This window comes from Antechinus flavipes, chromosome 5 (assembly GCF_016432865.1).
Source record: "Antechinus flavipes isolate AdamAnt ecotype Samford, QLD, Australia chromosome 5, AdamAnt_v2, whole genome shotgun sequence".
Taxonomy (NCBI): domain Eukaryota; kingdom Metazoa; phylum Chordata; class Mammalia; order Dasyuromorphia; family Dasyuridae; genus Antechinus; species Antechinus flavipes.
Window position 1 is genome coordinate 280,891,084 of NC_067402.1, and position 16,709 is coordinate 280,907,792.

A 16,709-nucleotide genomic window follows, 5' to 3' on the forward strand; every position below is an offset into this window, starting at 1 on the left:
AGAATGGGATTATGGGTTTTCTCCCATAGTGCTCTCTGGCCCTAAGAGCTTTAAGGGAGGTGTGAATTCAGATATCTCATACTAAACCCTGAAATTTTCCAAACGTGTGAACTCCAATGAGTAAAGGTGTGAACACAAGCCTTGTATCAATTAGTTCTACTTAGTGCCTTGTTTCAGGTTCTGGCCCAAAACATCTTCTTGTAAGATCAGATCAATAATCTATCAACTCTAATGAGTTAGCAGTTTATACAGATTCCAATAGTTAAGAGCAAACTTGAACTGAGGACCCCTTAGGTCAAGGATTCTGTATCTACGGTCTTGGAGAGGCAAGATGTAAATAGGTGAGAAGTTAAATCCGCTCATTCTCCTCCTCATCCGTCATCGACAAAGCCTCCAACAACTGCTGACTTACACACAGGTAGTATGATTAAGTTATCTGGGGTGTCCAGGGCTTCATATCTTGTTCCTTAGGAGAATACCCCAAGATTCCTGCTGGGATGACTTTTACTCAAGTACCAGAGAATCTCAGGGTTTCAGGGAATCTCACAGAGGTCATTGCGCTAGTCCCGCTTGCACCTGAGCAAAAATTCCCTCTTTATCAGTCCTTCGGTCTGACCGAATACCTGCAGTGAAGGGGAGCTCACTACCTCCCAAGAGGCCTTGTGCTACTTACTACCTATGTGACCCCGCTGGGCTTCAGTTTTGAACAACTCAAGCTATTCAGAAGTTTTTCCCAACATGGGGAACCAGGCCTTTACCTGTGTTTTATTATATCAACACATTCATTTTTTGTTAATATAATTAATTAATCAATTAATTAATAGTTATGTCTACACAGGGGAAAAAGTCATCTGAGAAAAGGAGAAACATGATTACTAGGGAGGGGGGCTGAAGGAGACCCACCCAGGGGCACAGAACAACCACAGACTCTCATTCCTTTTATCAGCTCATCAGGTGTGTGTGTGTGTGTGTGTGTGTGTGTGTGTGTGTGTGTGTGTGTGCTGGTCGGAATCAGGGGAGGGAAAACTACAAACTGAGGCAGTGTGGGGCAGTGGATAGAGCACTGGCCATAAGGCCAGGAAGTTTGCTCTCCAGTTATTTCAGTCATGTCCAATACTTCATGACCCCATTTGGGGGTTTTTAGGGGAGATACTGGAGAGGCTTGTCATGTCCTTCTCCAGATCACTTTATAGAAACTGAGGCAAACAGAGGTAGATGTCTTGCCCAGGATTTTACAACTTTAATGTCTGAGGCTAGATTGGAACTCAGTTTTTTGTTTTTTTTTTAAGTTTTGCACCATTTATTAAGTCATCTTGACCGTTATTATGGAGTTTAACTTCAAACGCAGTTCTCTAGCCATACCTGGTCATGGGAAAATCAATATTATATGAAAAAAGAAAAAAGAAAAACAAAAAAACAAAAAAGAAAAAAAATTATATAAAGACCAAGGAAAGAAAAATTATTTCTGACATGAGTTATCAAGGAAGACTTCCTGGAGGAGGTGATGCATTAATAAGGGTCTTAAAGGATTTCAGCAGCTGTAGGCAGGTGGTAGGGAGGGCTTTCTGTGCATAGTAGAGAAATAGTCTGAGCAAAGTTGCCAAGGTGGGAAAATACTGATAATATTGATGGAATGGTGAATTATCCCATTTGGCTGTAAACTAAGGGTGCAAAGATAAGTTGGAGCCAGAATGCAGAGAACTTCACCCAGGGCTTTTGTTGTCTCCTAGAAAAGCAGGTGCCAGGTGGGTGGCTGGGAGGGTGAACCGGGAAAGATGCCAGGGGTTTGTATTCATTTCTTGCTGCCGATTCTGAGCAGGGCAATGGCAAAAAGCTTCTTGACTTAGGTTCCTCTGGATTTAGAGCAAGAAAGGGTTTTTAGAGAGCAACTTATCTCATTCTTTAGGTGAAGACCCATGGGGAAATTACTTAACCAGGGTCAAATAACTAGAATGTGTTCAAGGCAAGACCTGAACCCATGTTTCCCTGGTTTTGAGGCTGCCTCGGCAATTCTGGAACCATGGTCAGATCCATATTGCCATAGCCCACCTTTGAGCACTTACAGTGACTTTCCCAACCAATTCTTCCTTCCTGGTCGCCTCCCTTGGGTGACAGCTCTTCCATGAAGATTCCCCTTTTTCCCGCCATCATACATCACTTCCACCACCATTTACCACCCATCGCCACCACCGGCTGCCATCACCATCACCTCCCTCCTCAAATATTCCTAGGGATCTTTGGTTGAAACTCCCCTTTGCCTTGTCTTGGGTTATTACCCCCTCTTGTATATGTTGTATGTCAGTAAAATGTGAGCTCCTTGAGGACATTATCTCTTTTTGTTTTTGTATCCAGAAACAAAGTAGGTGCTTAATAAATGTTTGTGAAGTGGAGTGGATTGGAATAGCCCGGATATAAAGTTAGAAAAAATGGCTGGTTCTTGCCCTCAAGATGCTTACAATCTAATAAAGAACATGTGCAAACATACAAAAAAAGCATGTGATCAGTTAATCCCAAATGTATTGACAGAAAACTCTTTTTTATCTTTGTATGACTAGATAGTAATAATTAATATTTATTTAACATTTACTATATGCTAGGCGCTGGGTTAAGTCCTTTAAAGTAAACAAAAATGGAACTGAGACATTGCCTGCCTTCAAGGAGCTTATAAACTAACAGAGGAGCCGTGTACCAGCCTTGCCCGGATTAGTCACTAAAATGTTTGTTGAAATCAAAGGAACAGCATTTCCATGACTGACATTCAGACGGCGGCAGTCTCTGAACTTTGGTCTCTAGAGAAGAACTGAAGATGAGCCCAAAATGGACGGAGAGAGGAAAATGTGCTTGGGAAACTGTGGAGGACGGCCAACCATCCTGAGCAGCTTCCTTTGGAAAACAGAGATGATCTTCCAAATTGGCGCTCTCCCAATGAATGGTATTATATTGCCATGAATCAGGGAACATGATGAGCTAAGAAATAATGATAATAATAATGATGAGGATAATATTAGGGATGAGTCAACAGTGACTCCTAAGACTGGAGCCCAATCACTTGGTTACCAACAGCAGAAACGAGGATGCTGGGAAAGGGAGTCAACTTGGGAGGAACTTTCTTTTAAGTTGAGAATATTTAGGATAGAAAATGGCAATGGAGCCTATGAATGCAGTTCTACTGAAGGTATTTGGAGATAGGTGACTGTCCCTTATATGAGAAGTCTTGGATCCATCAACGGTTTCCTTTCTTTCCTTTGAAATCCTATAAGCTTTATTGTTGAACTCTAGGATTTAGGATACTAGAAAAAAAACAATAATAATAATTGGTGTTAATATAGTGCTTTATATGTATCTTCCCACTTGATCCTCACAACTACCCTGTAAGGGTTGAATTATTATTATTCTTATTTTATCAATAAGAGAACCGAGCCTAAGAGAGGCTTACATAGGGTCACACAGCTAGGAAGTAGTTAAGTTAGAATTTAAATTCAGATCTTCCAGACATCAAGCCTAACATTCTATTCACATAGGGTGAATATTCACCCTATTTATTCCTCTCTCTCTCTCTCTCTCTCTCTCTCTCTCTCTCTCTCTCTCTTCATTCATTTATTTATTATTTATATAGGGTGAATATTCACCCTATTACTTAGCTGCCTAATATATGTATTCCCTCCAAAGACAGACCACAACTCGTGCATTTCTATCCATCCAGTGTGACTTCTGTCCATGGTCTTCCATAACCCTGTCACTGGCAGTCCATCTAACATGCTGGAATATGCCATGAAGAAAAATATAATTATGGTGCAAAGAAGAGAGCCCTGGGCAGCATGATGGCACAATCAATAGAGACTCACCTTCCTGAGTTCAAATCCAGCCTCGGACACTTATTGGTTGTGTGGCCCTGGGCTAGTGACTTATTGAATTCAGTTTTCTCACAATAAGATATACTGGAGAAGGAATGGCATGCCATTCTGGTATCTTTACCAAGAAAACTGCAACTGCCAATACTCGGCTGAAATAATAACTGAACAACTGAAATGAATAGGATGCCCACGTTAGGAAGACTCATTTTCTTGAGTTCAAAGTTCATCTCAGACACTTATAAAATGTGTGACCCTGTGCAAGTCATTAATCTCTGTTTGCCCCATTTTCTACAACTGTAAAATGAACATAATAGAGCCTTTGCCAGGTTATTATGAAGATCAAATGAGATGATATATTTTTAAAGTGTTTCATACAGTGACTTAGCACATAGTAGGTGATATATAAATGCTTATCCCTTTCTCCCTTTCCTTCCTTTCCTTACCTTTTCAGCCTTGCTTTACATTACCCCTTTTCACACTTTATATTTCAACCAAACTGATGTCCTAACTTGGCATCCCATCACCCACCCTTGAACATTTTATAGTAGCTGTCCCTTCTGTCTTGAATGTACTTCTTCAATCTCCCAGTTTACTACTCTGTTGTTTACTAAGTTGCATTGCCCTATATTTTCCAGTTCCTTTTTGGAGATCCAGGAGTTGGAAGTTGATGCTATTTCCCACTTTACTACTCTGTTGATGTCTTTGAACTTGGCTTTGGAGGCTTCTAGGAAGAACAACCTGAAGAGTAGCATCTGCCTTCCATCTTGTGCCATGTGGCTAGAAGTGCCATTGGCTATATGACTCTATCAAGCTGTGCCCAATTTCTACTCCCCTTCCTCTGGAATTCTGGTGAGGTGCACCAGCAGGATAATGTCATTCAGAACAGAGGGGATGCTTGCTATCGGTCTCACCCTGATTCTTGCTTGGTTAGAGGAGGAAGAGGAAGAAGGAAAAACAGACTGTACTCCAGTCTCCAACCCTTGTCAAAGATATCAGCGCAGTCTCATTGCTTTGTATATTTTTTTGTGTCCAATGATAAACAAAGAATACTCAGCAAGTCTTTGTTTTGTATGGGATGAGGGATGGTTCTGGGAGAGATATGGAATATTCAATAAGTCTTTGTCTTGTATAGGATGAATGATTGTAAAGGGCAGAATTCTGGAGAAGAATACTTGAAACAAGGTGTTAACTCAGTGGAATTGCTAAGACAATGGTTATCTACTTTAGCATGTGAGTTCTCTAGTTCAGTATGATTAATTCAATCCAACAACAAGGTGTTAACTCAGTAGAATTGAGATAATGATTTCTAGTTTTCACGTACTTGGTAGAGTTCTACAAGTCGACACCTATTCTACAAGTCGACACCTATTCTACAAGCTTGACACCTCCCATGATGTACTTATAATAGAGTATATAAGAGCTAAGAGATCTGGAAGGGGAGACAGACTTGGAGCTCTAGATGACAGAGAAGACCAGAGAAGACCAGAGAAGACCAGAGAAGACCAGAGAAGACCAGAGAAGACCAGAGAAGACCAGAGAAGACCAGAGAAGACCAGAGAAGACCAGAGAAGACCAGAGAAGACCAGAGAAGACCAGAGAAGACCAGAGAAGAGAGACCAAAAGAGCAGAAGCTATGGCCTCCTATCACATTTCAAATCTTTGGGAAGAGCTGAAGTGCCCCATCTGCCTAGATTTCTTCACATGTGCCACATCTATAGAATGTGGTCACAATTTTTGTGCAGAATGCATCCATGCACTTATGATCAAGACTTCAAAGTCCAGATTTCGATGTCCCAAGTGTCACAAGAAGTGTACGGAGAATACCCGGCCTAATAGACAACTGGGGACAGTAGCACAATCCTTCAAATTGCTCACACTTCACATGACCAGGAACTGGAAGCTGAGAGATGTGATCAGGAGAAAATTCTACGAGGAAATCTTTCTGGATCCTGAAACTGCCTGTCCTGAAATCGTTGTATCCGCAGATAGGAAAACAGTAAGAAGAAAAGCTAAATGGAAGAAGCTGTTTTGGAAGAGATCTAATCTATGCGGTGCTGTTCTAGCAACTCAGAGCTTCGAGTCTGGGAGACATTATTGGGAGGTGACAGTGGGAAACAGTTCTGCTTGGGATCTTGGTCTTTGTCAGAACTCTGTGAAAAGAAAGGGGAAAGTTTCACCATCTCCTTCTACTGGACATTGGCTTTTGAGTCTAAGACAAGAAACATATATTGTCTGTACCATGCCTAGGATGAGCATTCCCATACCAAAGAAGCTCTACAAAGTGGGGATCTTTTTGGATTACGAGGCAGGTGACATAACGTTTTATGATGTAGACAACAGATGTCTCATCTATACATTCACCAGTTCCTTTTCTGAGCCTCTCTTGCCTATGTTTTCCATCGGCCTCAGCTCCAAGAATGAAAATGTTCTGACCATAGACCCGGTACCAGATGAGGCTGCAGAATCCCCAGAACATGCATAACCATGATCATAACATTTGCTTGGAGATTTCTTTTAGAAAGGAACTCAGACCCTGACTTTTTATCTCACTTTGGGAGCAGGGAGAAATTTGTCTTATTTTGAAATATTCAGGCAATGTATTGCGCACGAGGGGGAAGTCAGATGTGTCATTAGTCCGATGTTGATTTAATAAACTATATGATCAAATTGTATTTTGGTGAACAAAATGAGAGTATTGATTTTTTAATAATAGCTTTTTTATTTTTCAAAATACATGCAAAGGTAGTTTTCAGCATTCACCCACGTAAAACCCTCTCTCCCAAGCAGGTAACCTATCTGGTCCCTTCCATTCATCACTTTCGCATTATCTTAATCAATCATACCGAACTAGAGAACTCACATGCTAAGCTAGATAGCTGTTGTCTTATCAATTCCACTGAGTTAATACCTTGTTTCTAGTATACTTCTCCAGAGTTCTGCCCTTTACACGTGATGGTTGTGGAAAAGATATGGGAAGAGGTTTGGATGATTTAAGGGACATGAGAACCCCAGTTCTAGACAGATGAAGGGAGGCCAGTAATACTATAGAAACTTATAAGTGATACACAAACTGATGCTGAGTGAAACGAGCAGGGCCAGGAGATCATTATATAGTTCAACAACAATACTATATGATGATCAATTCTGATGGACCTGGCCATCCTCAGCAATGAGATGAACCAAATCAGTTCCAATGGAGCAGTAATGAACTGAACCAGCTACACCCAGGGAAAGAACTCTGGGAGATGACTATGAACCATTACATTGCATTCCCAATCCCTCTATTTTTGCCTGTCCACATTTTGAATTTCCTTCACAGGCTAATTGTACAATATTTTGGAGTCTGATTCTTTTTGTACAGCAAAATAACGGTTTGGACATGTATACTTATTTTCTATTTAATTTATACTTTAACATCTACTGGTCATCCTGCCATCTAGGGGAGGGGGTGGGGGGAAGGAGGGGAAAAATTGAAACAAAAGGTTTGGCAATTGTCAATGCTGTAAAATTATCCATGCATATAACTTGTAAATAAAAAGCTATTTTTAAAAAAAGAAATTTATAAGTGAGAAAAAGCTAAATAATAAATAAACAAATAAATAATAAATAATAGGCAAGCATATGTTCCCCAATAAGCAAGAGAATGTACAAGCAGATTACCCTAATTTATTAATGTTTATCACATATGTATATTATTTATATGCTACATAATATACACATATATTATTTGTTGTTGTGTTTATTTATTTATTATCTTTGACTTGTCTGAGATAAAAGCCAGAGGCACATACATGAAATATTCTGTTCCCAGTAGAGTATAAGCTCATTGAGGGCAAATATTGCTTCATTTGCATCTTTATATCACTATTATCAAACATGGCACCTTTTTCCTAGTGAGTATTTAATAGATATTTGGTGTTTTTAGAGAATGGTGGCCACAGTGGGATACCCAAATTCTCTTCCTTGGGTCCCTTTGACTTTCTAAGGATGAGATCTACATTTAACTTTCTCTACTTTGTCCCAGATGCTTAGGGTCGTTATATCTTAGAACTAGGGTTAGAAGGGTGTTCAGGGTCATCTCATCTAACACTCCCATTTTACACATAAAGAAACTGAGACCTGGGGAGGTCAGAACTCCCGAGATCTAGAAGAGAACTCATCTAATACCCTCAGATATTTTAAATAGGAGGGAATTGGGACCCAGAAAAGTGAAGGGACTACCCCAAACTGATACATATAGTAGAAGTCAGAGGTAGGATTGGAATCCAGAACTCTTTCGTACACTCAGTGAATTTGGAGGAGCCAAAGGATGACCTTCAATTTCCTTCACCAGTCACTAAGGCAAGCCTAAAATTCCAAATCCATTGCAAATATATTATGGAAATCCTTGCATCTGTGGCAGCCATATGGTCCATTTTCTTTCTATCTCTACCATCCAAACACCAAGTGTGATTCTAGCCCAAGGTCATACAGGTAGGAATTGTAAGAGGTAGAATTTGAATTCAAGTCTTCCTGCCTCTTTTTAGCATTCCAGCTCCTGTACCACCTAGCTTCCTAGAACCCAGACCCTGATCTGTATCTGGCCACTAGATGCACATGGCTCTAGAGAAGGAAATAAGGCGGGTGACTTTGCACAGCCCTCCCTCCCTCAATTCCAACTGACTTGCACGGCATGGCGTCACCTCCCTGATGACATGAACAAAGGATAAACAGCAATGGAACAAAGGTAGACATATCCCTGGTTACTGGGGATAAGAAGTGCTCTTGGATTTATTCTGTTAAATATATGTAGCTCAATTGACTGGATGATTGCCTCAGCCCTCACTTTAGATTGTTTTTGAAGCTCCAGCTTCGGTCTGACCTTGAAATGTCCCCTGTTGCAGAGATCTTGAACAGCACAGAAGGAGTTCCTGTGGGGAGCACATGCTCATCTGAGATTAAAGCTCCCAAATATTTTAAGACAGATGCTATAAAGATTTAGCTGTCCTTTACTTCACCCTAGAAACTTCTCGGCTAGATGCAAATGACTGTCGAGAGAAAAAAAAAAATCAAAATCCTCCTTTTGTCTTTTTTTTTTTTTTCTGCTGCTTCTGTTTGTGTGGACCCTAGAACTGAGTCAAGGGGAACTGAATATTCTGTTCCTTCTATTGGTGTGAACTCTAGAACTGAGTCAAGGAGGATTAGATAGAGAGGAGAAGGGAGATAGAAAATGTCAGGGATGATGAGACTCTTGATCCCTTGCAGAATGAATTAAAAAATGAGTCAAAAGCAATTAAATTCAATGTTGACAGGCTGAGGGGAAACAGGTACACCCATTCTTTGCTGGGAAAATTTCAAACTAACTAGCATAATCTTTTTTTTTTTTTGAAGAAAGGAAGCAAATTTTTATTATGCACCTATTCTGTATCAAGGATTTTGTTAAACATCTTATAAATATTAACTTATTCAATTGTCACTGCAAGGTGATTTTAAAAAATAATTGCTTTTTACTTTCAAAATATATGCAAAAATAGTTTTTAACATTCACCATTGCAAAACCTTGTGTTTTGAATTTTTTCTCCCTCCCTTTCCCCCATTTTCTCCCATAGACAGCAAGTAATCCTCTGGAAGCATAATCTTTTTTTGAAGAATTAAAAACAAAACAAAACAAAACAAAGCACCTGCTATATGTCAGGTAATATTCTGGGCATGGAGAATGAAAATATAAAAAGAAGTTCAGTAAATCCCTACCCTCAAGAAGCTCGTGTTCTGATAAGGGTTAGTCTCAGAAGTCACAGGGATATGGATGGGTGGAACCATAATGCAGTTGATTGATTTGTATTTTCAGGAATGGTAGCATTCATTTCATTTTTGAAGCTGCTAGATGGGTAGGTAGAGTGTTAGTCTTGAAGTTAGGAAGACTCAACCACTTCTTAGCTGTGTGACCGTTGTTTGCCTCAGTTTCCTCATCTGTAAAATAGGGATAATAATAGCATCTCCTTCCTAGCGTTATTGTGAAGATCAAATGAAATATTTGTAAAGCATTTAGTAAAGTGCCTGGTATATGGCTGATGCTATCTAAATGCTAACTATGATTATGACTATTATTCTCAATGATAGAAGTAGAAAATTTGGCATGGAGGGGCAAGAGAATCTAGAAATCAAAGCTAGTGGGTGGGTCTAGGTCTTTTTGGGGACATCTCTCCCTGGATTCCAGATTGCTTCCACTCTCTCCAAATAGTGGATCATGTCTCGGAAATTTCCAGCACCCCCAAATAAAGCTCCAAGAGTTCTCCAGCATCACATCTCCTTCTAAGAAGAGTCCAGGTGCCCCCCACCCCCTTGCTCCATTCGTAGGTGAAATCCACAGTGCATCTTTAACGTTATGTACTTTGGGGCATTGCGCAGCACATGTTAAAAGAGAATCATTATTATAGTTTTGAGCTCTTTCCTCCTGATTCTTTCTTCCTTCTGGCTTTTCCTAATACTGTGATCTCCTGGTTATTTCTTACACATCCAACTTTACTTCAATTTCCTTTGCTGTCTTGCTCACAAAGTGTTGATGTAGCCCCAATCTTTAGTCTTTTTTCCCCTTTTCATTTAGTGACCTCATCAGCTCCCATGGATTCAGGGAAATGGTCACTCCTCTTCCATATCACCAACTGGAGGTCTGATTCATCAGTTTTGATTCATCAAAACAAAATTCATCATCTCTCCCTCAAGCTCACCCCTCCTCTGGCCTTCCCTATAACCTCCTGAGGACCCCACCAGCCTTCTGGACACCCAAATTTCATCCAGTGTCTCCCTCTCATGCCCTCCTCATATTCACTCAGTTGCTAAATCTTGTCATTTTGGAAACTCACCCCTCTCGTGTATTTTTCCTTCTCTCCACACATTTAGCTCTCAGCCTATTTCAGTTTCTCATCTCCTCTGATCTGGGTTATTACAATAAACTTCTAATTAATTTCTGCCTCAGGTTCTGACTTTCACTCTATTGACTAACTGGTATTCTTGAAGCATAAATATGTTCATATCCTTACCCCTCTCTCATCTCATTAATCTCCAGTGGTTGCCTTTAGGATCAGCTATAAATTCCTTTTTGGGGGCATCTAAAGACCTCCATAACCTATCGTTCCAGTTTTCTTACACATTTCTTTCTTTCTTTTCCTTCCTTCTTTCCTTCCTCTCCCCCCGCCCCTCTCTCTCTTTTCTTTTTTATAATAGCTTGTTAGTTTTCAAAATACATGTAAAGATAACTTTCAACATTCACCCTTGGAAAACCTTGTGTTCCATATATGTATATTCCTCCCTCCACATCTTTTCCTTCCCTTAGCAAGAAATCCAATATAAATTAAACATGGGCAATTCTTCCAAATATATTTCCACAATTATGTACCAAAAAATCAGGTCAAAAAAGGAAAAAAAAAATGAGAGAAAAAAAACAAGCAAGCAAACAACAACAATAAAGGTGAAAATAGAGTGTTCTGATCCACATTCAATCCCCACAGTTTTCTCTCTGGATGCAGATGTCTCTCTCCATCCCAAGTCTATTGGAAGTGGCCTCAATCATCTCATTGCTGAAAAGAGCCACGTCCATCATAGTTGATCATAGCATAATTTTCTTGCTGCTGTCTTATACATTTCTTTAAAAAAAAAAGACAAGTTATATGATGGTCTGTTTTTGCATTGCAGATTATTCCCACTTTGTTAGAAGTTAACAGTTAAATAAAACTAATAGTACAGTGATCTCATATGAAAATGCATATCACATGGGTAGCAGTCCTTATCTCTTTTTTTGTAAATGAATAGAAATCTACTTTTTCTCCCTTCAACCTCTCATCTCATTGGGGAAAAAAGAAAAATAATACATTTCTTATATCAAAATGTGCTACGAATCTCTCCATGTCTTGGTTTTCTGATCTGTAAAGTGGAAGGTTGGCCCCCAATTATTCTATGATCCAGATAACTTTTGTCTAAATTTCACTTTGATTGGATAGGATAATCTTCTCAAAAGGAGAAATGACACGAGCCCTATTCTTGGGTCAGTTCTCTTGCCTCCAAGTCCAGCACTCTTCCCATGAATTTTCCATAAAAAGGAAAAAAAATTTTGAAAAGTAAGACTCAGCTTCTTGAGTTGTTAACCTTCAAGCTTCAATGATCAACTCATTTTCTACAAGATGCAAAAAAAAAAAAAAGAAATAAATAAATAAAAGAGCAAACTAATTATCCTTTTCCTCCAGAGCTTAACGATTAGAAAAGGGCTGGAGACTAATTTGTCCTAGGATTGTTTTTTTTTTTTTTTTTCTGAGGCAGTTGGGGTTAAGTAATTTGCCCAGGGTCACACAGCTAGTGGGTTTTAAAAAAATACTATTTTATTTTTCCCCAATTACATTGTGAAAGACAATTTTTAGCATTTTTTTTAAATTTTGAGTTTCAAATTTTCTGCCTTTCTCCCTTATCTCCCCCCCCCCCCCCCCCCCCCCCCCCCCCCCCCCCCCGTCCCTGAGATGGCAAGCAATTTGATATGGGGTTACACATATACAATTATGCAAAAAAAATTTCCATATTAGTCATGGGGAAGAAAACAGATCTAAAAGGGGAAAAAACACACACACCCAAAATATAGAAAGTGAAAAAAAAAATCTGCTTTAATTTCCATTCAGACTCCACGACTTCTTTCTCTAGAGGTGGCTAGCATTTTTCATGAGTCCTTTGGAATTAGACCAGGAATCTTTAAACTGGGTCCCATTGACCTTCAAATGGATAGATAGATTTATTTTTATTTTTATTTTTTTTAGTATTTCTTTTTTTATATCTATAAAGCTTTTTTTTTTCCCCGCTTCAAAACACACCCATAGATAGTTTTCAATATTCACCCTTGCAAAACTTTGTGTTTATGGGTAAATTTCAAGGCATCTCTAAAATCCCATCTTTATTTGAAATTTAATATTTCCTTCATTTATTTATAAACACTCTGCGGCGAAGGAGTCCACAAGCTTCACCAGATTAACTACCAGAGGGATGGATGACATTAAAGAAAAACCAAAAACTACACCCCCAAAGCCCTTGATCTAGAGATGTTTCGGAAGAGAGAGGATTTTTCTGTGTGATATGATTTTGTAGACTTCTACCGGAAGCAGGGAATAGACTAAATGTCCTCAGAAGTTTCCTTTTAGCCCTGTCTGAGGGATGATCTTATCTGAAGGGTCTATATAAACAAGTGAGCTAAGTTCACTCAGATGTTACAGCAACATAAACCACTTGAAAAAACAGTTTTCATTTTTTACCATTCTTACTAAACACGGAGTCTTATGAGCATTCTACAGATGGGGAAACTGAGGTGCAGGGCTAAGTATATTATTACATACGTGGTTCATTTGACTTCTGTAGGAAGACGGGGTCCTTAATAAAAGGAGTTCCAGTGTTGAAGAACAAGGACTTTCCCCTTTTGTCCCCAAATTTGGGACTTCTGGGACAATCTAGTCCGAGCCGAATGCAACCACAAATATCCCTATAATAGAGCTAACTTCCTCAGGCAATGCAATTTTGAATAATTCTTATGGTTAGGATATAGGGCCTAAATCTGCTCTTTAGTAACTTCTACTCCTCATGGAGGAAACTGAGGCAGCCAGAAATGAAATGGTTTGTCCAGAGTTTTCCAGCTAATAAATGTCTTAGAATAGATTTGCACTCAGCTCTTCCCCCTGTACTTTGTACACTGATTCTACTTCCCTTCCTCTTAGATTACAGTAGAATTATACTCTCAGTTCTGGACATTTAATGCAGTTTATGGTCTACCTCCATCATCCCACTTTGTAAAGTGGGGGGACCAAGGATGTGGAATATTCCATATAATTCTTTTTTTGTTGTTGTTGTTGAGGCAATTGGGGTTAAGTGACTTGCCCAGGGTCACACAGCCAGGATGTGTTGTGTCTGAGACAGATTTGAACTCAGATCCTCCTGACTTCAGGGCTGGTACTCTATCTACTACACCCCCTAGCTGCCCCCACTCCATATAATTCTTGACTTTTACATATTGGTTAGTTTTGCTGAAGTTTTTTTTTTTTAAAACAACCTCTTTAAATTTGTTATTAGAATGGATGGCTCTTTAGGAGCTCTTCCTAAAGGAAGATGATGGAGAATACATCATTCATACATCATGTATGAAGAATCCAAGACTTAGGAAAAAAAAAAAAAGATGAAGGAGGAGGGGGAGAAGAAGAAGAATACAGATGAGATGAAAACAAAAGATCAATAGAAATTTATTCTGAAAAATTGCATTAGCCTATTGAGTTGATGCAAAATGAACTTGTTGTCCACTATAACCTCCAGATCTTTATCTGGCAAATTGCTGTCTCGTGATTTCTCTCATCTTGGACAAATGAAAATCAACCAATCAACATTCATTAAGCTCCTACTATGTGCGAGGCATTTACTAAGTGAACGACTACATTACTATTCAGTTTCTTTGGGTCTCTGACTTTCGGTGATTCCAGCTTTCCTCTTCGTTTGGGGTTTTACTTTTTAATTTTCTGTTGACTCTTTTCTATTTTGATACCAAAGCTTTGGCTCCCTTGGGATTTCTCTACTGAAAACCACAACCAAAGGGCATCCAGGGTAAGCTGCTCGAGTGGCAGGTTGTTTTGTTTTTTCTTTGTATCCCTAATTCTTAGCACAGGGACAGGAAGAACACATTAAGTGCTTAATAGATGCCAGTTACATTTTTGTTTGATGAATAAGGGCTTCTTCACCCCCCTCCTTTCTGCTGAGGTTCAGCACTTTGATGGTGTCTACCCGATATACACTGAAAATTAATCTCAACGACCTGACCTGGGAATTCTACAAGACTCATTATTCGGAACTTGTCTGATCCAGCTAGAACCTGCAGACATGCTCTGGGAGGAGTGAAGGAAGGAGCAGGAGGCGAATGCCCCAGCAGATGATTCTCCCCATCTGATTTCCAGGAATTCTGGAGTAGAATGAGAACATTTCACACTTAGGGTTTACAAAGCACGTCCACCTTTTATAATAGTCAGGTCAGGGACTGTTATTCCTATATTATGTATGAAGAACCCAAGATTTAGAGAAAGAAAGAGATGGAGAAAGAGGAGGAGAAAAAGAAGGAAGAGGAAAAGGAGGAGAAGGAAGAAGAAGGAGAAGGAAGAGGGAGGAGGAGAAGGAAGAAGAAGGAAAAAAGGGAAGAATAAAGAAAGGGAGGAAAGGAGAAAAGGAAGGGAGGAAAGAAAGAGAAAGAAGGAAAAAAGGCAAGGAGGGAGGGAGGAAGAAAAGAATGAGGGAAGAAAGGGAACAAGAAAAAAAGAAGGGAGGAAGAAGGAAAAGTAGAAAGAAAGATGGATGGAGGGATGGAGGAAAGGAGGGAAAAAGGAAGAAAGAAAGGAAAAGAAGGAAGACAGGAAGGAAGCTCAGAAAGAACAAATTAATGAGTGAATGAGTGAATGAAAACAATTTAAGTATATACTAAATGCTGGATTCAAAGAGAAAACTCATAGTCCCTTCCCTTGTGTAGGACAGTCACGTTCTAAATGAGGAGCATGGTACCCATGGGGGCTCAGCTGCAGGGTGCAGGCGTACTTAGGGTGCACTGACAGGCCATCTGTGTCTGAAGGGCACATTTACAGACGGGAAAAGCTCTTTCTTTGGGGGGGAATCCTTCCTGCTTCATGACTGACTCGGAAATTCTGAGGGCTCTTAGGAAGATGGCCCATGAGATAGCAGAGGTGGGGGAGGGGGCAATGGATGGGGAGTGGATCGAAGGCTTTAGAATGCAGGAGGTGGGAGGGGAGGGGGGCCAGTTAGGAAGAGGAGGAGAAGGAAGGAAGGAGAGAGCAAGCAGAGCTCAGGGCAGTTCAGGCTGACTTTGAAGAGCAGGAGGGGAGCCAACTCATTTTATTTATGTTTTGGAAGAAGAAAAAGCGGTTAAAAGAGACCCAGTTCCCTTTGCCAGAGATTTGATCAGAAGACCCGGGTCTCCTGCCAGCAGACCAAACAGCCAAGGGAGACCACCGGCTTTTAGAAGAGCAGACACGATGGTGGGGCCCGAGTGGAAGCGTTGACGGGAGGGGAGGACACAGGGGAAGGCTGGAGATGAAGACTAGGGTGGGCAAAATGGTGAGTTGGGAGCGAGAAAGCTCAGAATGGGCAGCTAGAACTAGGGGGTTTCCTTGGGATCAGAGACAAAAGGCCCATAGGACTGAAAAGTTGCTTGCTTCAGCCCCATAGTTTATGGACAGACGCAGAAGTTGGACATTGCCTAAGGTGACGCTGCTAAGTGCTGGAGCTGGGATTTATTGCTTTCTTCCATAGAAAGAATGAGATCTCACATGCGAAGCACTCTGCAAACCCTCAAGGGCTAAAATAACATATGGGTCTACGGAAATTCTAGTTATTTTTAAATTGATATTGAAAGGGAAGAGACTAAGAGAGAATAAACATTTCTACAGCACCTACTATGTGCCCGGAATTTTCCTACAATATTATCTCCTTAAAATGACCCGCAAGGTACAGGTAGGTCCATCTCCTGCTCAGGGACCACTGCCCATCTCAGAGCTGAGGCTAGGAGGTCACTGTCTTCGAGCTCTGTAGTTCTCTATTGGAAGAGAGCTGGGATAACTCTCCAAGCCAATGGCTGCCTAGTCTAGCTATAGTTCTTTCCAGCTCGGGATTCACCATCCTATTCTTCCTAACTCCCATTCTCATCCGAGTATTTTTTCCTTTGCACCAGAGCTTGAAGTCAGCGAGACCTGATTCAAATCCCACTGCTGAGTGGGTAGTAGAAGTTACCTAGCTCGGAGCCATAATTTCATCAGAAATGAACTGGGAATGAAATGAAGTGAAAAATGAAATAAAATGAATAAA

At 40.2% G+C, this 16,709-nt stretch overlaps 1 protein-coding gene across 1 annotated transcript; it reads left to right on the plus strand.

Annotated features, from left to right (window-relative positions):
* The first annotated feature begins 5,123 nt into the window (after positions 1-5,123).
* Positions 5,124-6,438, plus strand: LOC127538954 (E3 ubiquitin-protein ligase TRIM39-like). The gene has a single exon (XM_051962837.1). It carries the CDS (start codon positions 5,314-5,316, stop codon positions 6,334-6,336), a length of 1,023 nt encoding a protein of 340 aa, XP_051818797.1. The 5' UTR covers positions 5,124-5,313; the 3' UTR covers positions 6,337-6,438.
* Positions 6,439-16,709: the final 10,271 nt, after the last annotated feature.